Source organism: Emys orbicularis, chromosome 3 (assembly GCF_028017835.1).
Source record: "Emys orbicularis isolate rEmyOrb1 chromosome 3, rEmyOrb1.hap1, whole genome shotgun sequence".
In the NCBI taxonomy this organism is placed as follows: Eukaryota; Metazoa; Chordata; order Testudines; family Emydidae; genus Emys; species Emys orbicularis.
The window spans coordinates 127,717,863-127,741,051 of record NC_088685.1 but is presented as its reverse complement, the minus strand read 5'-3'; the positions used below and the strand labels follow the sequence as shown (position 1 = coordinate 127,741,051).

General features: G+C 41.3%; 1 protein-coding gene across 1 annotated transcript in view; it reads left to right on the top strand.

The window, feature by feature from the left end:
• PDE10A (phosphodiesterase 10A) overlaps positions 1-23,189 on the top strand; it is a 309,295-nt gene that overhangs the window by 132,765 nt on the left and 153,341 nt on the right. The window contains exon 2 of the mRNA XM_065401635.1: positions 12,023-12,151. Within this exon, the coding sequence (XP_065257707.1) occupies positions 12,023-12,151 (129 nt within the window). The remainder of the gene's footprint in view (positions 1-12,022; positions 12,152-23,189) is intronic.

Here is a 23,189-nt window from a genome sequence, read left to right as displayed (position 1 = left end):
CAAACTAATCATGAAAAACCCATTGTTATTATTGTTAATATTCCTGTTCTGTTAAAAATAAATGTTTAGATGTTTAACACACTTACTGGCTGATCCTTCCCCTGATTCTGTGTCCGGGTTAACGGCTGGGGACGGTTGGTAGGGGATCTCTGTAAGGGTGATGAAGAGATCCTGGCTGTCGGGGAAATCAGCGTTGTAAGCGCTGTCGACTGCCTCGTCCTCCTCATCTCCTTCCTCAGCTTCCGCGTCCGCTAACATGTCCGAGGAAGCGGCCGTGGACAATATCCCATCCTCAGAGTCCACGGTCAGTGGCGGGGTAGTGGTGGCGGCCGCACCTATGGAATGCAGTGCCTCGTAGAAACGGGATGTCTGGGGCTGGGATCCGGAGCGTCCGTTTGCCTCTTTGGTCTTCTGGTAGCCTTGTCTCAGCTCCTTGATTTTCACGCGGCACTGCGTTGCATCCCGGCTGTATCCTCTCTCTGCCATGGCTTTAGAGATCTTCTCCTAGATCTTTGCATTCCGTCTTTTGGAGCGCAGCTCGGAAAGCACGGACTCATCGCCCCACACAGTGATCAGATCCAAGACTTCCCGATCAGTCCATGCTGGGGCCCTCTTTCTATTCTGAGATTGCACGGCCATCTCTGCTGGAGAGCTCTGCATCGTTGCCAGTGCTGCTGAGCTCACCACGATGTCCAAACAGGAAATGAGATTCAAACTGCCCAGACAGGAAAAGGAATTCAAATTTTCCCGGGGCTTTTCCTGTGTGGCTGGTCAGAGCATCCGAGCTCGGACTGCTGTCCAGAGCGTCAACAGAGTGGTGCACTATGGGATAGCTCCCGGAGCTATTAGCGTCGATTTCCATCCACACCTAGCCTAATTCGACATGGCCATGTCGAATTTAGCGCTACTCCCCTCGTTGGGGAGGAGTACAGAAGTCGAATTTAAGAGACCTCTATGTCGAACTAAATAGCTTCGTGGTGTGGACGGGTGCAGAGTTACTTCGATGTAACGGCGCTAAATTCGACATAAACTCCTAGTGTAGACCAGGCCTTGGTGCCAAACACAGCAGATTTTTAAAGTGCAGCTATAGGGCCCAGTTCTTCCACCTATTCATGGTGGAAGTGAGTAGTACTTTACACTGAGTTCAGTGAGGATACTCCCTGAGCAAAGTGATACACAGTGTGTGTAAGAGTCCCAGAATTGAGCTGTTAATGAAAATGAAACTAATAAAATGTCTAAGGAACTTATGTTTTTTTTATATGGCTTAGAATACACTTAATAGCAGAAATGTAATTTTGATATTTTTTGTGTCATTGTAAATTCCAAATGAAGGAAGGATTTTTATTTTTTTGGAGGTTGCAGGAATGAAAGATTTCATTCTCTTTGTAAATCTTACCTCCCCTCCACTCCTATTTTAAAGAAATCCCGTTTCATACTCAGTTGCCACTGTGTTTTTCAAGTTCATATATGATAGAGTTAATTTAAATCTGTAAACTTAGTTTTTAAGGCATCTTCTTACTAAAGGATAAACCTTGTCATACTTGCTGAATATACGATGGTCTTTTAAGTTAAAGTGATAGTGTTTTGCACTTGACAAACTAAAATGTTCATACAGACCAACTTTCCAAGAAATATTTTGTGGGCATCTTGAGGGGGACTGCTGTATATAAGACTATGACAGTATTTAGAGATCCTGTCTCTCCTAAATTCTACCATAGAAATTATGAGTATTGTGTTTATCAACTGGGAGAGTGCCCATATATTTGTTGCATTAGTCTTCCTATTCTGTAAGCTTCGTCCTCTGGCTTTGCTTTATTCTTTATTTTCTGGTCACCAGATTGAAGTGGAAATATCTGCATTTCATTTGAAACATTTTGTTCTGACTTCAGACATCTCAAAAACTCTTTGCACTGATACCCTCTGCTTCTAACACTGAAGTATTGGTGAGGGTCTTGGCTGTATTTACAGGTTCATTATTCCATATGAAATGTTAATTCAAGATCCTTTCTGTGACTGTGTGATTTTTCAGGTGGAATTTAGAGGTTCATGTTGCATTTTTAAAAAAAAGTATAAAGATAGCTCCATTGTTATGGCCAACATTCCTCTCTCAATAAGAATTTCCTAGGCTGTGAGTGAACTATTGCTGAGCTCACTGTGACTGAAGCATTTGCTCACATTCATTGTATCAAATCTTATTAATTATTTAAACTCTGTGAGGGACTGACATTTTGAAAAGGGTTATAGTGAACAGGAGACTTACTTGAGTTGCAGTGAAACTGATTCTGTGGACATATTCCACTTGTGTAGTACTCCCAATTGCTACAAGAAGTCCACTTCATTTCTCTTGTGCAGGCTCTGGTTTCTCTTCAGATCGTATAAATCTTTCTCATTAAAGCCAATAGCATGTACTCTGTTATGGATTTGCTGTTTGGTTTAGTGAAGCTCTTGATTATTTACTAACACTGGATACTAGATGAAACAGAATCCAGTTTTGAGCAGTGAGTTCAAAAATCCATTTTGGGGTTTGCTTTGTAGTCACTGCAAATGAAAAGTGGGAGCTAATAAAATGTTCAGGATTTTATGTGGAGAAGTGGAGGTTCTCAGACAATCTTTTGCAAACCAAACTTTCATTGGGGGGAGGGATAGCTCAGATTCGGGGGAGGGATAGCTCAGTGGTTTGAGCATTGGCCTGCTAAACCCAGGGTTGTGAGTTCAATCCTTGAGGAGGCCACTTAGGGATCTGGGGTAAAATCAGTACTTGGTCCTGCTAGTGAAGGCAGGGGGCTGGACTTTCAAGGTCCCTTCCAGTTCTAGGAGATAGGATATCTCCATTAATTTAACCTAGTGAGGAGGGCTTTAAACTAGGTTCAGCGGGGGAAGGAGACCAAAGCCCTGAGGTAAGTGGAGAAATGGGATACCGGGAGGAAGCACGAGCAGGAGAGTGCAAGAGGGGAGGACTCCTGTCTCAGACTGAGAAAGCGGGACAATCAGTGAGTTATCTAAAGTGCCTATACACAAATGCAAGAAGCCTGGGAAACAAGCAGGGAGAACTGGAAGTCCTGGCACAGTCGAGGAACTATGATGTCATTGGAATAACAGAGACTTGGTGGGATAACTCACATGACTGGAGTACTGTCATGGATGGATATAAACTGTTCAGGAAGGACAGGCAGGGCAGGAAAGGTGGGGGAGTTGCATTGTATGTAAGAGAGGAGTATGACTGCTCAGAGCTCCGGTATGAAACTGCAGAAAAACCTGAGAGTCTCTGGATTAAGTTTAGAAGTGTGAGCAACAAGGGTGATGTTGTGGTGGGAGTCTGCTATAGACCACCAGACCAGGGGGATGAGGTGGACGAGGCTTTCTTCCGGCAACTAGCAGAAGTTACTAGATCGCAGGCCCTGGTTCTCATGGGAGACTTTAATCACCCTGATATCTGCTGGGAGAGCAATACAGAGGTGCACAGACAATCCAGGAAGTTTTTGGAAAGTGTAGGGGACAATTTCCTGGTGCAAGTGCTGGAGGAACCAACTAGGGGCAGAGCTCTTCTAGACCTGCTGCTCACAAACCGTGAAGAATTAGTAGGGCAAGCAAAAGTGGATGGGAAGCTGGGAGGCAGTGACGATGAGATGGTCAAGTTCAGGATCCTGACACAAGGAAGAAAGGAGAGCAACAGAATACGGACCCTGGACTTCAGAAAAGCAGACTTTGACTCTCTCAGGGAACTGATGGGCAGGATCCCCTGGGAGAATAACGTGAGGGGGAAAGGAGTCCAGGAGAGCTGGCTGTATTTTAAAGAATCCTTATTGAGGTTACAGGAAAAAACCATCCCAATGTGTAGAAAGAACAGTAAATATGACAGGCGACCAGCTTGGCTTAACAGTGAAATCCTTGCTGACCTTAAACGCAAAAAAGAAGCTTACAAGAAGTGGAAGATTGGACAAATCACCAGGGAGGAGTATAAAAATATTGCTCAGGCATGCAGGAGTGAAATCAGGAAGGCCAAGTCACACTTGGAGTTGCAGCTAGCAAGAGATGTTAAGAGTAACAAGAAGGGTTTCTTCAGGTATGTTAGCAACAAGAAGAAAGTCAAGGAAAGTGTGGGCCCCTTACTGAATGAGGGAGGCAACCTAGTAACAGAGGATGTGGAAAAAGCTAATGTACTCAATGATTTTTTTGCCTCTGTCTTCACGAACAAGGTCAGCTCCCAGACTGCTGCACTGGGCAGCACAGTATGGGGAGAAGGTGACCAGCCCTCTGTGGAGAAAGAAGTGGTTCGGGACGATTTAGAAAAACTGGATGAGCACAGGTCCATGGGGCCGGATGCGCTGCATCTGAGGGTGCTAAAGGAGTTGGCGGATGTGATTGCAGAGCCATTGGCCATTATCTTTGAAAACTCATGGCGATTGGGGGAGGTCCCGGATGACTGGAAAAAGGCTAATGTAGTGCCCATCTTTAAAAAAGGGAAGAAGGAGGATCCGGGGAACTACAGGCCAGTCAGCCTCACCTCAGTCCCTGGAAAAATCATGGAGCAGGTCCTCAAGGAATCAATTCTGAAGCACTTAGAGGAGAGGAAAGTGATCAGGAACTGTCAGCATGGATTCACCAAGGGCAAGTCGTGCCTGACTAACCTAATTGCCTTCTATGAGGAGATAACTGGCTCTGTGGATGAGGGGAAAGCAGTGGATGTGTTATTCCTTGACTTTAGCAAAGCTTTTGATACGGTCTCCAACAGTATTCTTGCCAGCAAGTTAAAAAAGTATGGATTGGATGAATGGACTATAAGGTGGTAGAAAGCTGGCTAGATCGTCGGGCTCAACTGGTAGTGATCAACGGCTCCATGTCTAGTTGGCAGCTGGTTTCACGTGGAGAGCCCCAGGGGTCGGTCCTGGGGCCGGTTTTGTTCAATATCTTCATTAATGATCTGGAGGATGGCGTGGACTGCATTCTCAGCAAGTTTGCAGATGACACTAAACTGGGAGGAGTGGTAGATACACTGGAGGGTAGGGGTAGGATACAGAGGGACCTAGACAAATTAGAGGATTGGGCCAAAAGAAACCTGATGAGGTTCAACAAGGACAAGTGCAGAGTCCTGCACTTAGGACGGAAGAATCCCATACACTGTTACAGATTAGGGACCGAATGGCTAGGAAGCAGTTCTGCAGAAAAGGACCTAGGGGTTACAGTGGATGAGAAGCTTGGATATGAGTCAACAGTGTGCCCTTGTTGCCAAGAAGGCTAACGGCTTTTGGGCTGTATAAGTAGGGGCATTGCCAGCAGATCGAGGGACGTGATCGTTCCCCTCTATTCGACATTGGTGAGGCCTCATCTGGAGTACTGTGTCCAGTTTTGCGCCCCACACTACAAGAAAGATGTGGAAAAATTGGAAAGAGTCCAGCGGAGGGCAACAAAACTGATTAGGGGGCTGGAGCACATGACTTATGAGGAGAGGCTGAGGGAACTGGGATTGTTTAGTCTGCAGAAGAGAAGAATGAGGGGGGATTTGATAGCTGCTTTCAACTACCTGAAAGGGTGTTCCAAAGAGGATGGATCTAGACTGTTCTCAGTGGTACCTGATGACAGAACAAGGAGTAATGGTCTCAAGTTGCAGTTGGGGAGGTTTAGGTTGGATATTAGGAAAAACTTTTTCACTAGGAGGGTGGTGAAGCACTGGAATGGGTTACCTAGGGAGGTGGTGGAATCTCCTTCCTTAGAGGTTTTTAAGGTCAGGTTTGACAAAGCCCTGGCTGGGATGATTTAGGTGGGAATTGGTCCTGCTTTGAGCAGGGGGTTGGATTAGATGACCTCCTGAGGTCCCTTCCAACCCTGATATTCTATGATTCTATGATTCAATACTACAATTCATACCATACTTTCTTTTTTTTTTAAAGTAGAGAGTCGTACAACTACTAGCAACAGAATCCAAGTTCTAGTTATGCCGTTGGCCCCAATGTTCTAGTGCCAGTAGAATGATGGAATCAGAAATAAAGGATAATATTAACGCTTAGCCGTTATAGCATGTACTTTCAGTGCTATTCATCTTTAAAGTGCTTTAATTCACTAACTTTTCTAATCATCACAATAACTTTGTAAGATTTCTCTCTGCTTTTCAGATGAGGAAACTGAAGTTTTGCACTTTAAGTGACAGGCCTAAGGCCAAAGAAAAAGAAAATTGCAGAGGCAGACTTAACACTCAGATTCTTGGCTCCAACTTTTGTGCTTAGAAAACTAAACTCTGTCATTAAATAGTAATACTAGAAAAACATGTATGTTCCGATTTTCTATAATTAGTTAAAAAAATAGGAAGAAGAGGAGGAAAGACTTCATCCCTAATTCTGCCTTAATATAAAGAGAATTGTAATGTTAAATTCAGTGGTTTCTGTTGCCTTGTGCCAAGAATAAAAATGTTGCCCCTTTGCCTGTTCCATTGAAGGCCAGGAAGTTAAATTAAAAAAAAAAAATCTATCCTTATAGACTGTGTAGGCATTGGTGCCAGATTAGGGAACAGATCATACCTTAACTGTACACCTGACTGCACTGGACACAATATCCAAATCTTTATAGTCACTATATGAGTAGGCCACAACTAACACCCTAACCATGTCAAATCAAAGTAGAAAAATACTATGAAAAATCATCTTTTTATCCCTTTTCTTTCTCTCTTCCCTGATGGATATTGCCCGAACGCTACTGGATAAACCAATTCCAACAGAGGTTATCCCTCGTCAGTGATAAATACCACTATTGCGGATCAAGGCATTGTCTTAGTAAAAACCATGCTATTTCCTCTCTCCCTTCTTCGTTTTACAGGGTTCCAAAAATGTTAATCTCTTCCTGACCATCGAATAAACAAGCTAACCTGAATGACACATAGTGCACAACAGTGTGTAAAACTCATGTGAAAGTTGTCATTTATACAACCGTGATGTTGTGATGTGGTGACTATTAGGACAGCAATAGCCAGGGGAAAATAAAAGTCCTTCTGATTGATGGTTTCCCCACATATGAATTAACTTTATGAATTGGATGGCATGGCCTAAGGGAACATTTCTAAGTGAGCGCCACAAAGAGAACCTAAACAAATGTGCTGGTCAGGAAGTTAGTAGCTGCTGACCTAGCACAAGCAGAGGGTAGGCCCTGCAGAGTTTCCCTGCTTGTAGTTTGTTCTGAGGGAAAGAAAGTGCTTATCTGATACGTGTGTCCTTTTTGTGTTTTAGTTTTATTATAATTGTCATTGTTTAATCACAAAACCAGAACAAATCGTTAACATGTATGTAACAGGGGATTAGCAGACTGCAACAAGGGATGTCAGCACCAAAATATAGGGTCATCACCTAAAAAGAGGAAAAATGGGAGTTGGAAGAAAGATGCATTGTGGTTTTTTTTTTTTTTTTAATTCATTCAACAGGTTATGTATGAATCAGCAAGGCAAAGTCTAATGCGTATAGGGAACCATTGAATGGTCAACTGAGATGCAAGTTTTCCTTTTAATTCCCAGAAGAATCAGTTGTTCCAAACCTTTCTGTGTGCTCTGGCTTTGTGTATAGTAAGCTAGCGGCCCAAGTTCAGGTCTCCTGAGTGATAGTCCCTCTTGATACTATCCCTGCATTGTTGGAGGATAGAATTGTTTTCAGGAAATGAGAATGCTCATTATTTTCTGCCAGAAGAACCAATGCACGTCCTTGGAGGAAACTGGTCTGTGAAGCTTTGTGAGCTCATCAAATAGAAACAAAGTTCTGGAGAGATGTTTTCTGTAAAATGCTGTTTACATAGTTTTAAAATGTTCATTGCCAGAATTGCTAACAACATGGATGAAATCCTGGCTCCACTGAAGTCAGTGAGATCTAAGATTTCATTCAGGGTATCTTCCAAAAGATCTGCAAGTGTAAATTCTAATTCATATAGGTGAATGAAGTTCATTTAATTTACATATGCTGTAAGTTTGGGTGGAGGTGGAGAGAAATTGAAAAAATATTTTTAATGTAAAAATACATATTTTTGTATTACAGAAAAGGATATTTTAAGAGCACTGATAATTAAGGCTTTGCCACATTTAAAGAGAGGTTTATCTGCAATTATAGGTTCTAAATTCTATTCTATTTTTTCTAATTGTCTGACACACACACACAAAAGAGGCCAAGTCTGGACATGTACAGCTTAGCCAAATGCAGGTGTGCTCCTTTTGGATTACTGCTGGAATTCTCCTATTGACTGAAAGACTCATGTGTCCCCATGAGGTTAAAACAGAAGCCTCAGCACAGGGTAGCTGAAGTTGCAAGACATTTCGGACAAAATTAGTTTTTAAGTTATAGTTAAATCTATGGAATGTAGATGTAAGCTCTTAGTTCATGTGGACATTTTACTGAATGATGGGAAGTGTTAACATAGGGCTTGATCCTATAAAAGTTTAAAGCACATGTACATTTTCTTGGAAGGCAAGGAATAAGGACTATATTCATAAGTAAGGTCCTACTTGAATTGCAGGATGATTGTCAAAAAAAATTGTGGCTGAGTTGTGGATAAACCATGGAAAATAGCAGATCAGTAATAATGGACTTTATTATTTGTGGCAATAATAAAGCCCATTATTACTTTTCTGCGATTTTCTGCTGTCAGCCGCCTGGGGCTCAGAGCGGGGGCCCCCACTGTCAAAACTGTGGTGGAAACCTAATATTGCAGAATCTGCAATTTCCGCAATATCTCAAGTTAAGTAGGGCTTTACTCATAAGTAATGATTTACAAGATTGAGCCATAGTTAATAATTTTTTAACATTACGTTGCAATGTAAATTTAAGAGTTAGCTGACTAGTTCAGATAAATGTGAGGAGACCTGAACTTTCACTTAAAATTCAAATCAAACCTTGTAGGAGTTATTTTATTTTTTATTTTTTACATGCCTCCCAATTTCTAGTTTTGGTCAGAAGCAGGAGTACTGCAAAATGCTATTTTTTCTGTAGTTGCAATCTGCATATAACCCGGAAATAGCAGGCATTTTGTGACACAGACTGTACTAATGAGTTAAGAGTCATATTTTTAGACCGGAGAGCTTTGGCTAAGTTCAAACAACTTTCTGATGCTTAACTGAACTGAATCTCCAAAACATTTGTTATACATCATTACTATAAATATATTATCAAATTAAAACATGTTGTCCTATAAGAATGCCAGGACTTTATATGCCAAAATATTATTATGTATTTCTTTGTGCAGCCGGTTACAAAACTTATATATAGGTAATCAAATCTAATTCTTGAGGACGTGAGCTGATTATCTACATCAGTTGAAAGAGTTTTTAATCCATGCAGAGCATACACATCTGGATTATGGTAGATGCATTATGGTATAAATTTAAAATATGGTGCCTAAGGTTAGGCATCCAAAGAAGTAACCTGAATTTGAGTTGCTGAGCATTTGCTGCTCTCATTGACTTAAATGAGAGTTCCAACTGCTCATCACTAATGAAAATCAAGCACCTCGCTAAGTGGTCTAACTTAAATTGTGCAAACATGGACTGTTGGTATTTTGAAACTATTGCCTGCTGCATCAAGTACTGATTGCTATTGGATTAGGTGGACTGAGATTTTGCACTAATTTGGTACTAGTGGTATGATCTGTAGTAAATGTGGTACTAGTGGCCTGATGTGGCTGATCTAGTGTTGGTGTGTTGTAGCTCCAACATTCAGTGTTAGTGAATCTGGACAGTACAAAATTATGTCAATGCTGTTTGTTTTTGTATTTTGATATTACTTGCCAAATATTTTCATTCTGAAAGACACTAGCTATAATATTTTTAAAATTGCTATAGAATATTACAATTTATAATCTCACTGACTGAAGATATTTTTCAGTGCATTCTAACACTGTACTAAGCAAGAAATATGAAAAGAAGCATCAGTGTTTCGGTATTGTGTCGGCATTCTCAAAACGCACTTAATACTGTTTGAGGAGAGTTTCACGTTTGTCTAATGCTGATCTGCTTTTTCGTTACTTGTGCTAACTCTGTTGTTAATTCACAGTTGCACTGAAAATATGTTTATGTACACACAACTCTGGAGGAGAAGCAGTAGTTAAGGAGTTACTGCAGTTGTTACTTCAGTCCCCAGCAGAACTAATTAACACTTCTGCATTCAGTATGCCTTCTGTTTGCGAAAACATGTATCTCTCTCAAGGCAGTTACATTTGTTTCCTATTCTCCCTTGAAAAATTTTAGCTTCATTTCACTTGCACATCCCTGAAGTGAGTAGTTACATTAAGTGGACTTTTGAATAGTGCAGTAGGTTTGTGATATCAGGAATTTCACATATCATAGACTTTCTGATTTGGCCTTTTGGTTGTCCTGCATTTTCTAAAATACATACCACTGGTTTCCTGTTGTTAGATGTAAAGAAATGTACCCTTCAGTATAATCATAGCATGATAACTGAATTTCTAAAATAATGGTTGCCTGTTGGTTAGAATATTGCTTCTGCTTCTAAAGCTACATCTGTAACTTTTTTCCTTTTTAAGTTCCCACCTAATTTTGATGTTACATTTTATTGTAGTTATTGCTCTTGTTGCTGTTTAAGTGATGACACTGAGTTTGGCAGTGTATATGAGACATGTTTACCCCTGACCACCTACCTCCATCCAACCCCACATCTCAGCCTGTCTCTCCAATTAAATCATCCTGAATGTCTCACTGTTAGCTTACATTCAGCCTGGCCAAAACTGAACTCTTGATTTGTCATTCAAAACCATCCCTACTCTCCCTTTCTGTGTCACTGATGATGCTATCACCAGCCATCCTGTCATTCAGGCCTGTAACCCAGTGGTGATCTTTGACTCCTTACTCTTCTTTACCCTACACCCCCTGGCTGTGTCCAAAGGTTGCTGGTTGTTCCTCTATAATGTCTCTAAAATCTCTGTCCTTGCTTCAAAAAATCCCATTTAGGCCTTTATGCCCCACCTACTGCAGTTTCCTCCTCTCACATCCCCTCTCTCCAATCCAACAAAATGCATCTGCTAAGATCCTCTTGCTTAGATCATACTGCCCCTAAAATTTCTCCACTGCCTTCCCATTTCCCTTCAAACCTGCCTACATGTCTCCTATATCACTGCACCAGGGATTCCAGCCTTGATTTCCTGCCTATACTTTTGTCCCACAACACCCGTAACAGCCTTTGTGTGTTGTTCTTACAGTGGGAATATATTCCATGAATGGATCCATTTCCCCTTTTCCCACTCTTTGCATGTCATTTCCTGTCTTAGATTTTAAACGCTTCAGGTAGGGTGACCAGGTGTCCAGTTTTTGACCAAAACACCTGGTCAAAAAGGGATCCTGGAGGCTTGGGTCAGCACCGCTGACCGGGCCGTTGACTGTCCGGTTGGCGACGCTGTGCAGCGGGGCTGGCAGGCTCCCTGCTAGCCTCCATGCCACGCAGCTCCGGGGAAGCATCTGGCATGTCCCTTCTCTGGTTCCTATGTGTAGGGGTAGCCAGGGGGCTCTGCACGCTGCCCCCACCCCAAGTACCACCCCCACAGCTCCCATTGGCCGGGAACTGTGGTGGCGGCGCCTGCAGATGGGGCAGTGCGCAGAGCTGCCTGGCTGCACCTCTGCTGCTCTGCATAGGAGCTGGAGGGGGGACCTGCCAGCTGCTTCCAGGAGCTGCTTGAGGTAAGTGCTGTCCAGAGCCTGCACCCCTGATACCCTCCTGGTGAAAATGAGCGAGTAAGTGAGGGTGGGGAGAGCGAGCGATGGGGGAGGGGGGGAATGGAGTGAGCAGGGGCTGGACCTCGGAGAAGGGACAGGACATGGGCGGGGCCTCGGCAGAGGGGCAGGGCAGGGGGCGGGGCGAAGGTGTTTGATTTTGTGTGAGTAGAAAGTTGGCAACCCTACCTTCAGATCAGGAACCATGTGTACATTTGTATTTTTACAGACCCTGGCACAATTGGGAGCCCTGATCCAGACTGGGGTCTCTAAGCATTACTATAAGGAATAATGTGATGATAATATAATCAGTTAATATTCTCTTTTGCTCTTTTGCAGGTTTGACAGATGAAAAAGTGAAGGCCTATCTTTCTCTTCACCCCCAGGTACTGGATGAATTTGTGTCAGAAAGTGTAAGTGCTGAGACAGTGGAAAAATGGCTGAAGAGAAAAAACAACAGACAGGAAGGTAAAATCTTATTAATTGTGATTAAACATTAATGTTAAACAGATTGGAGATTGGTTTTATACAGGAACCAGCTTCATTTTTTAAAACTTGTATTTTGTAGCTTACACGTCAAGGTTGCACAATTTTTAATAAAGTAAAAAAAAAGACTAAGAATTCCTTATGTTTCTAGCCTTTAGCTATTTCTGGTTGAATGTACTGATATTCATTTGTGGAAGTTTAGTCCAATATTTGTAACTGAAAATGAATAAATATGAACATTTGGGCCAAGCATTAATCTTCGTTACATCAGTGCAAGTTTATTGAGAACATAATTTGGTTTCTTGCCTCTAAAATTGCTAAAATACTGAAAGAAGGTTATGCAACACATAATATGTAGCCTTCAGTAAAATAGTTGGTACGTTACCTCGCAAATTCCTACATGCAACATGAATTAAAAAGGGTTTGGATATGAGCAGTGACACATGGATTGTAAGCAAAGGGTAATGATAAAAAGCAATGTGTTGAATTATGGGGAGGTGTCTTGCACTGCTGCAGGATCAGTATTAGGCTTAATTTATACTTAACATTAGAGAGACAAGGTGGGTGAGGTAATATCTTTTATTGGATCAACTTCTATTGCGAAAGAGACAGACTTAGAGCTACACGGAGCTCTTCTCCTTTTAATGACCTGGACTTGTTGATAACCAACTTGTTAACTAATGCCTCAGTCCTACAAGCTGTTGTACGGGAATAGATACCTGGAACCCTTTTGAACTTAGTGGAGCTGTGAGTTGAAAGGTCCTTGCTTTTTCAGTAGTTTGCAACATTGGAACCTAGGTCTGCAGATGAAATTAAACCAGATTGTTGCAAACACTGAGGAATGAAGAGAATAAAAATTACCAGGAAAAAATATTGACAGGCAATAACAATATTTTTTCTGGAAAAATGTGAATAAATTCATTGGGGGGAAAACATCATCCAGACATCAGAGAGTCAATGCGAAGGAGATACTTGGAAAGAAGTAATTCTAGTAAAGTTCTGGATCACAGTAGCAAATAGTACACAAGGTTGCGGTACAGTAGGTTGGGGGGAAAGCCTGATTTTGCTTGGTATATGCAGCAATAAATAGTTTTTGTTTTTGTTTTTGTTTTTGTTTTTTTTTAAATACTAGTTCGAATAATATTCTCCATTTTAAATATATGGAATATTGCCACTTTCCCACATACGGGTGAATATGATTTTCTAAAACAATGCAGAAAGGATAGTAGTGGGTGAATCTGGTCTGTTTATGGTCATGGTGCTAAGGAGTTTGTGAAAGGTGGTACTGCATGGATGGCCTTATTATGTGTGCAGAGTTAAGATGCAGTGTATTTTCTTTGGTGTATAGTGATTGTTCTAGTGGTGAGATGCCAGTGTTAATGAGAAGGAGTGGTGGGTATGTACTATTAGGTGCCTTCGTTGTTCATTCATTTACTTTTGTGTTTTTTGTTTTAGGTATAGTGCAACCATAATAGATACACAACATAGTATTTATATTTATAATCTATCTACACATACAGAAAAATGCTGTTGTGTATCAAGTTTGTGTGTCAAGCTAAAGGTTTGGGTTTTTTTATTTTGACTGATACTCATGGGAACTGTGATACCCAATAGAACCATAAGTGTGTACTATATCTGTAGGGAGAGCTTTGGGGGATGGGGTGCAGAATAGGCTAGTAACCACTAATGGACTAATTTGAGTCAGACTTCTTACAAATTAGTAAATACTTTGCTGCTACCAGGAAAATCATTATTTTAGATCACAATAGTGTCTTGCCACCCTGTGCAAAGGATGATTTTCTACAACAGGCCAGGATATGTACAGGGAATGATCTTCAGTGTGAAATGTAGGTTATGGTGTGAGCTAAGAATATGAGTGCTCAAATGTGGCATAAAGTTGTGGATAGTGTTTCAGTTCAGAGAACATGGCAGTTTAAAGTGTAAGTTATTTTGGTTTGCCTAGAATTTTTCTACTGCCATTATCTTATGATGCTTGTTCACACACTTGGGTGTGATATGAAAAAATTATAATAATGGTGACTTCTGTGGAAGTAAGCTTCAAGTTGTATTGAGACAACCAGTTAACAAAGACAAGGTAAATATTGACCTTGAGGGTCAATTAGGGTTGCCAACCCTCCCGGATTGGCCAGAAGTCTCCTGGAATTGGCCTCAATCTCCCGGTTGCTATTGAAAGCAATCTGGAAGATTTTAATAGGCCAAAAATCCGGTTGGTGGAGCAGCGGGGATGGCTGGCTCCGTGCGGCTCCCAAAAGCGGCTGGCATGTCCCTGCGGCCCCTAGGCACAGGGGCAATCATGGAGGCTCCACACACTGCCCCCACCCCAAGCACTGGCTCCACAGCTCCCATTGGCTGGGAACCATGGCCAACGGGAGCTACAGGGGCAGTGCCTGCAGGCAGTGGTAGTGCGCGGAGCCGCCTGGCCTAGGAGCCACAGGACATGCCGGTTGCTTCCGGGAGTTGCCTGAGGTAAGCACCGCCTGGCTGGAGCCCGCACCCCACATCCCCTCCCACACCCCAACCCCCTGCCCCAGCCCTGAGCCCTTTTCAGCACCCAAAACTGCCCCCCCTCCTACACTCTAACCTCTTGCCCCAGGCTCAGCCCGAGCCCCCTCCCACACTCTGAAACCCTGGGCCCCACCCCCAACCCAGAGCCCACACCCCCTCCCATATCACAACCCCCTGCTGGGGTGGGGGAAAGCAAGCAACGGAGGGAAGGGGGATGGAGTGAGAAGGGGCAGGGGCGGGGCAAGGGTGTTTGGGTTTGTGTGATTAGACAGTTGGCAACTTTAGGGTCAATAAACCTTGGTTTTCCTTGAAACGTGAAGTCAATGCATAGATTGTTACATATTTTCTCTATATTTTTGTGAGAAATAACTAGAAGTCTCTGATTTTGAGCCAGGTTTTTCTTAAATCTAACAAAATTTTTTATAAGTAACATTTTGAAGGAGATAAAATTAAAAGTTCCAGAAACAATAATTGTGATTTCCATTGGCCCAATAAGGAAGCATATTTTTGCATATTTATTGAATGTCCAAATCCAGATTTTAGGTGTACTCATGAATGTGTTTTCAAACTGTTTGGGGAGAGGGGTGCAGATTTGCCTGAGTGGCATTATATTGCCATTTCAGGACTTCGCAAAAATTAGATGGAAAAAGGCTGGAGCTATTTACAAAATCAGGCAAATAAATATGCCTGTCAGCAACCTTCATGCTGGTCAGGTGACATCTGAACAACTGTAACCAAGGAAAAGAGAAAATATTTCCTTCAAATTATTATTAATTTGCATTTATATAACACTTTTTATATTTTCAAAACGTTATACAAACATTCATTAATGATCACAGCCTTCTTGTAAGATAGGAAAATATTACACTCCCCAGTCTACAGATGAGGAAACCACAATTAATAAATAACAGGAGAAATGTTATTAATTATACATATTTGTTAATAAAATATCCTGTAGATTAAATTATGAGTAGGACCTGCCAAGGCTTCAGAAGCAATTGCCCTAAATGGACCATTGTACATACAAAAATACTTCAGCTATTCCATTTTGGACTTTGCAAAGGAAAATGTTTTAGATAAACATAAGCCAAAAAGACTATTTTTATTTCTGAAAGAAAGCCACATATGCTATATATTAGCTGTAATGGCAAAAAATCATAATCTTTTAAGAAACTAACATATTGAATACATCCTAAGGATGCTATTATAATGAGAAGCAGTCACTCCTGTATGTTTTTCTTCTGATGTTTAGCTGCAAATGCAAACTCTGAATGAGTTGCATAAAGCTTGATAAGTATGAAATTTTGGAATGAGTGAAATCTTACAGTGTATCTTGACAACAATAAAATGAAGATATAATTGGACATGACAGATTTTGTATATACTTAAATCTCTGCCCAGTAGCTATAGAAAAATATTATTATACAAGTTTAGAGGATTACTTGAACATCTAGATTGCCTTTTCATACATGTGTTGATTCTTTCATATTTACTATTATGTAGTTTACCATATACCTACAGTAAGCAAATGCTGTTGAGCACAATGGAAAGGAGTTCAGAAATAAGGGATTGCCTTCCATATGTAAGTAATATGCAGCTCAGAGTTGAAAAAATGCTCACTATTGGGCTTTGAAAATTCTCTTTGCTATGCAGGGGAGGTGTGGTTGTACACATTCTTGGCTCTGTGGAGTTGTACAGGCAGATATTTATATTTTAAAACTACTCCAAATTGCTCAATTCTTTGAAATTAAGGTTGTTCTTGGAAGCCTGTAGTCATGTGTGCAAAATATGACTTGCACCATTGTAATGCACGCCAACTGTTTTTCCTTCTCATAAGAATGGCTATACTTGGTCAGAGCAATGGTCCATCTAGACCAGTATCCTATCTTCTGACAGTGGCCAGTGTCAGGTGCTTCAGAAGAAAGACAAGAACAGGCAATCATTGAGTAATCCAGCCTTTGTCATCCACACCCAGCTTCTGGCAATCAGAGGCTAGGGACACCCAGAGCATTGAGTTGTATCCCTGACCACCTTGTCTAATAGCCATTGATGGACCTATCCCCCATGAACTTTCTTGAATTAATTCTTTCTTGAACCCCATTATGGTTTTGGCCTTCACAACATTCTCAAATTTCCCTTTCTACCCTTGGCACTAAAAAGAAGAAAACAGAAGACCCCAAAAGAGAATGGAAAAATGCATATGAAAAAAATACACACAAAAGACTGAATACAACAATTCAGGAAAAGAGAAGAAAGACCTTATAACTTCACTTATCATAGCAAATGATCTATCTAGTAACAACTCAGAACAAAATATTGAACAGAGACACAACAAAATAACAGACAATTCTGAGGCATGCAAAACAAATGAGAGGAACACAAACTAAAAGAAATATGAAGAGAACAAATTATCCTAGAACTAAGACAAACAGAAAGAAGACACTCTAACATTTATTCTTGAGGATCAATTTTAGGAATGTGCAGGCTAGCTGCACAGAAAGGTTAAGAACCACTGTAATATATCACAAAGCAGAAAAATTGAAGCATTGACACTTCCTGCTTTGGTTACATTAGGATCTTTCACATCTGTGATTCACATACTTATACATATGATTTGTAACATAATCTGCAGCTCCATTTCATATTTAAGTGCATGTGAAGGACATCCAGTGGTGCCTTCTAGACGTTGGCTGAGTTTTATCTCTTCTTTCCTAAACCTGGAATTGTCTCTAAAATTGAAATTTTGCAACATTCTGGTGTGTGTGTGTGTATGTGTGTGTGTGTCTCTGTGTGTGTGTATAATTAATTCCAAGAAAATTAGGCAGAAAGGTTAACTAGTTTCTCTCAAAGTAAGCATGAAGAGCTGCAAACTCAATGTGTGGACAGATGGAGGCATGCCATGATGTAACTGGTGTATTGAATATTAATCTACATAGGAAGGCAATTAAACAGCAGATCCATTCCATACAAATTCAGCTTGCAATTAATTTTTTGTATATTATAGCATACACTTGACAGTAAATGCTATCATTAAGGTTGCAAAACAATTTGAGTGAATAACCCTTTTGGTTTACGTGCTCTTAATTTTCTGGAAAAATTGAACTTTTGGGCAGAAACACTCCATGCATGGTCTTCCGTGAATATTTGGTTATTGCCCGTGACCTGTCCATGACTTTTAGTAAAAAATAACCGTGACAAAATCTTAGTCTTAATCATAAGTGGTAGGCATAGAGGCCAAAGTTGGTTACATAAGAAATAAAAATTAATTTGCAGTCTAAATTCTACATTTTTTCAGATTAGGTAAGATTTGAATCAAGCAGTTTCTCACCCCACTAGGTGTTGTAAGCAATCCACAGTTCTTAATACTCAGGCTTAATTCTGTGCTCAGCCTGGGACCTGTCTCTCCAATGCAAGGGCTTTTCTAGTAAATGTTCTTGTTGCCTTCAGAGCAGGAGGAGTAGGAGAGAGGCCCTGGGCTGATGTCACAGACTCCAATTTATACCATCCCAATCCATGAGCATGGAAAGTTATTGTCTTAAACATGGAGTCAGGGATCACATGTTCTATGTCCCCTGCTGAGTTAAGCAATCCCCATTGTCTAAGTGCTTCAGGAGCAGCTCACCGAGAGAGCGGATTCTCCTTAATGGGCCATCAACACATTGCCTAATGTAAATCTCTCATGAAGGTGTTAGTTGCTCCTTTGCTGCCACCGAAAGGCCAGCTGTGGGCATCTCTCAGCCTCTCAATATATTTCAGTAACACACACACAGCAAAATTTCATAAGTTCAGATACAATGGTAATGCACATAATTCAACAGGATGGTAATGTTCAACAGATCATGACATCTCAAATGATACCTCACAAGGCATACTTTGTACAAAACCTATCATAATCATATCACAGTGGTGAATATGGGGGCTCCAGGGTGCTGCTTTGAGGTACAGAGTGTCACAGATAGGGTTAGAAGTGACCACAAAATAGGATTATTTGAATTGGGACAGTGCTTCTAAATTCATAGACAAATTTCATCATCACAGCAGGGAAGAATTTAAGTCTCTTGTCTCTGAGGTTCCATGGCCTCAGGAGATCCTGAAGGTTACAGTTTTCTGGCACGCCTACGGAGGTACAGACAACAATAAAAGATGTTCTGTTTGAAGGCTGTCACTTATTTAATATTAAGACCGATGAGGCTCTATGCTCATTTGAATATTCTTGAGCAACATTGAGATCTTTAGATGTCTAACCACCTGCTTAGAGGAGAAAGTCATAGCCCTATTCTTAACAGAGCTATTACGCTCATCGGAGGTCATCTTAACCTCTTGTAAGGAGAAAGAGGTATCAGAGATAGTCTCCATCTGCCTCTTCTTCATCAGGGACTTACTCTATAACACCATCAGCAAGGCAGTCAATTTGACTCGGTGGTGGGGAGCTGTGTACATCTTCAGGAAGATCTTTTCACTGCCCTCTTATTTTATTGAGTACCATTTATTTTATTTTGGAAGGACCTAGAACATTATCATTACAGATCTTTAAGTCTTAGAGATTGTGGAGGGTGGAGTATTCTATATAATTCCAGACCTTCCCTACCCTCTTTCATTTCAGGGACCTCTGTCATGACAGCCTGTTATATGAAGAGGGGAGTCACTTATAAGCCACAGAGCAGTGGTCTGAGTGCCTCTAAAATACAGAAGGAAGGCTATTTACTGAAGAAAATGGAGGGCTAATACCTAATTCTGGACTTAATATGGCTAAACACATGTATCTGCAGCTTCAAGTTCAGGATAATAACTCTGGCCTTTATAATCCCCTCCCTAGATTGGTTCACAGCTCTCAGCCTCCAAGATACCTATTTTCACATAGGAATCCATCCTGTTCACAGGAAATACTTGAGATTCCATGTGAGGAATTTCCATCATCAAGACAGAGTGCTACCTCAGCTATTAACAGCGCTAAGGGACTTCATCAAATGCATTGTAGTGGTGGCGGCTTACCTTAGAAACCAGGAATCAAAGTTTCTCCATACCTCGATGATTGATTGGTTAATTCAAGGGAAATCTCCACAATCACCAGATACTCCAACTTTTCACCTCACTAGATCTCAGAGTCAATAAAGAGAAGTCAGTGCTTACCCAGAGGATAGAATTCATACAGGCAATACTAGACTTCACCACAGCAAAGGATTATTCACCTCAAGATACTTTTGACAACATAGTGGATCTTGTCAATTAGCTACAAGCTCATCTACAGACATCAGTAAGAGACTTCCTCAGATTGCTGGGATGTATGGCCTCCTGCATACTGCATTCAGTGACACTGTCATTCAGTGACGTATGTGCCACTGCATTCAGGCTTCACTGCATGCAAAGTTGGTTGAAGTCTGTGTATCTACAAATAGACGTAATAAAATCATTAAAATGAAGGTCTGGAAGGGACCTCACGTCCAGCCCCCTGCTCTGAAGCAGGACAGGAAACCTAGACTATCCCTGACAGTTGTTTGTCCAACCTGTTCTTAAAAATGTCCAATGATGAGAATTCCACAACCTCCTGTGGAAGCTAGTTCCAGAGCTTAACTACCCTTATAGTTAGAAGGTTTTTCCTAATATCTAATTTAAATCTCCCTTCTGCATATTAAGCAGGCTTTTTGTCTTATCTTCAGCTAACATGGAGAACAATTGATCACTGTCCTCTCTATAACAGCCCTTACCATATTTGAAGGCTGTTATCAGGTTCCTCCTCAGTCTTCTTGTCTCAAGACTAAACATGCTTAGTTTTTTTAACCTTTCATCATAGGACAGATTTTCTAAACCTTTTATCATTTCTGTTGCTCTCCTCTGGACTCTCCAATTTATCCACATCTTTCCTAAATTATGGTGTCCAGCTGAGGCCTTACCAGTGCAGAGTACAGTGGGACAATTTCCTCCCATGTCTAACAGTCCTGTTAATATTCCCCATAATGACAGCCTTTTTGGCAGCTGCATCACATTGTTGACACATGTTCAATTTGTGATCCACTATTATCCCCAGATCTTGTTCAGCATTACTGCCATCTAGCCAGTTATTCCCATTTTGTAGTTGTGCATTTGATTTTTCCTTCCTAAGTGAAGTTCTTTGTCCTTGTTTTAATTAAATTTCGTCTTACTGATTTCAGACCAATTCTCTAATTTGTCAGTCGTTTTTGAATTCTAATCCTGTCCTCTAAAGTGTTTGCAACCCCTCCCAGTTTGGTGTTATCTTCAGATTTCATAAGCAAACTCTTCACTCCATTTTCAAAGTCATTAATGAAAACATTGAATAGTACCAGCCCCAGCACTGATCTCTGTGGGATCCCACTAGATATCCACTCCCAGTTTGACAGCAAACCACTGATAACTATTCTTTTGAGTATGGCCTTTCAACCAATTGCATACTCATCTTCTAGTAATTTCATCTCAACCCCATTTCCCTAGTTTGCTTATGAGAATATCATATGGGGCTGTGTCAAAAAAAGCCTTACAAAAATCAAGATATATCACATCTACTTCAAGTGGGTTGTAGCCCACGAAAGCTTATGCTCTAATAAATTTGTTAGTCTCTAAGGTGCCACAAGTACTCCTGTTCTTCTTTCCACCTATTCACTAGGCCAGTAACCCTGTCAAAGCAGGAAATTAGGTTGGTTTGGTGTGATTTATTCTGGACAAATTCATCATTGGCTATTTCTTATAAGCATATTATCCTCTGGTGCTTACAAAATGATTGTGTAATAATTTGTTCCAGTATCTTTCTGGGCATCGAAGTTAGGCTGATTGGTCTGTAATTTTCCAGATCCTCTTAATTCCCGTTTTTAAAGATAGGTACTTTGTTTGCCCTTCTCCAGTCCTCTGGCTCTTTACTCAGACCCCACAAGTTCTTGAAGATAATTGTTAATGGTTCCAAGATTGCTTCAGCTATTTCCTTAAGTAGCATAGGATAAGGATTCTCACAACAAATTATTTTATGGCCTCAGAGTGCAGCCACCAACTCTGACAATTTTTCCTAAAATACTTAATTAATTTTAGGAAAAACAAATAAATATGCACATGTACATGTCCAAATCATTGTAATTTATTTATGTAGGGTTTTGTTTGCCGACTCAATAATAAAACTAATGTATGGTTGTCTCTCTTCTTTACTGAACCTAAACGGAATAGAAACACAAATAAGGTGCTTTGCATGTTCTTGTCTTTTTTTGTTGTTGTTTCTTTTGCTTTTTTGGTTTCTTTATTTTTTAGATTTGCTAGCTAGTAAATCTGCTAGCTAGCTGGGAGGCACTGAGAAGTGATATTAACAAATATACAAATATCACTTTTCACAGCAGACTTACTCACCCCCAGCAAGCCAGGGGACAAATTAAGTCCTGGATGGGGAGATGGATAGGGAGGCAGCAGGGTCCTGGGGCAATGGGGGAATGGATGGAGGACTGGGGAAGGCAGCGCGGGCCAGGGGCAATGTTTGGAGTCATGAGCCTGTGGCTGGCACCTGAACCCACCACCACATGCCCAGAGCTTGCCACCTCAGGGCTGAAGCCGGAAGTCCGCCCCCGACCGCCCCCAGGAAGGTGGGGAACTCACATCGGCTGCCTGCTCCTCTGGCGTTTGTGGCTCCAGAGGGGGGCAGGGCCCAACCTTTGCTGGCAGCTCCAGGGGAGGAGCCACTTCTTTGCCCGCCCCAATCACCACCCAGAAGCCTGGGTGTTGGCTGGCTGCATGCGGCCACAGTGGCCGCATTTGAGAAACGCTGCCCTAGGATGACTTTCATCAGGTCCTGCCTACTTGAATACATCTAACGTATCTAAATATGCTTTAACCTACTCTTTCTCTATTCTGGCTTGTGTTCCTTCCCCCTTTCAGTAAATATTAATTGTGTTGAGTATCTGGTCACCATTAAGCTTTTTAATGAAGACTGAAGCAACATAGGCATTAAACACCTCAGCCTTCTTGATATCATCAGGTACTCGCTCTCCTTCACTGCTAAGTAGAGGACCTATGCTTCCCTTCATCTGTCTCTTGCTCCTTCTGTGTTTAAAGAATCTATTATTGCCTTTTATGTTCCTTGCTAGGTGTAACTCGTTTTGTGCCTTCACCTTTCTGATTTTGTCCCTACATGCTTGTGCTGTTCTTTTGTACTCCTCCTTATCAATTTTTCCATATTTCCACTTTCTGTAGGATTCTTTTTTGATTTTGAGGTAATTAAAGAGCTCCTGAAAGAGCCATATTGGCCTCTTACTATTTGTACTATCTTTCCTTTGCATATTTTACAGTTGTGCCTTTAATTCTGTTTCTGCAGCCAGGCTGCAGAATATCCTGGAAGACCACCTCAGCAAGCATTTTGCAAATGACCATGAATAGTCAAAGACACCATCATACAGGACATATGACAAGTGAGATCACCTAATTATAAACCTATTTGCAAAGAATGAGAACACAAAATGCCACATGTTCTGCTCCAGAGGGAGCCAGATCCCAAGATCTCTGTCAA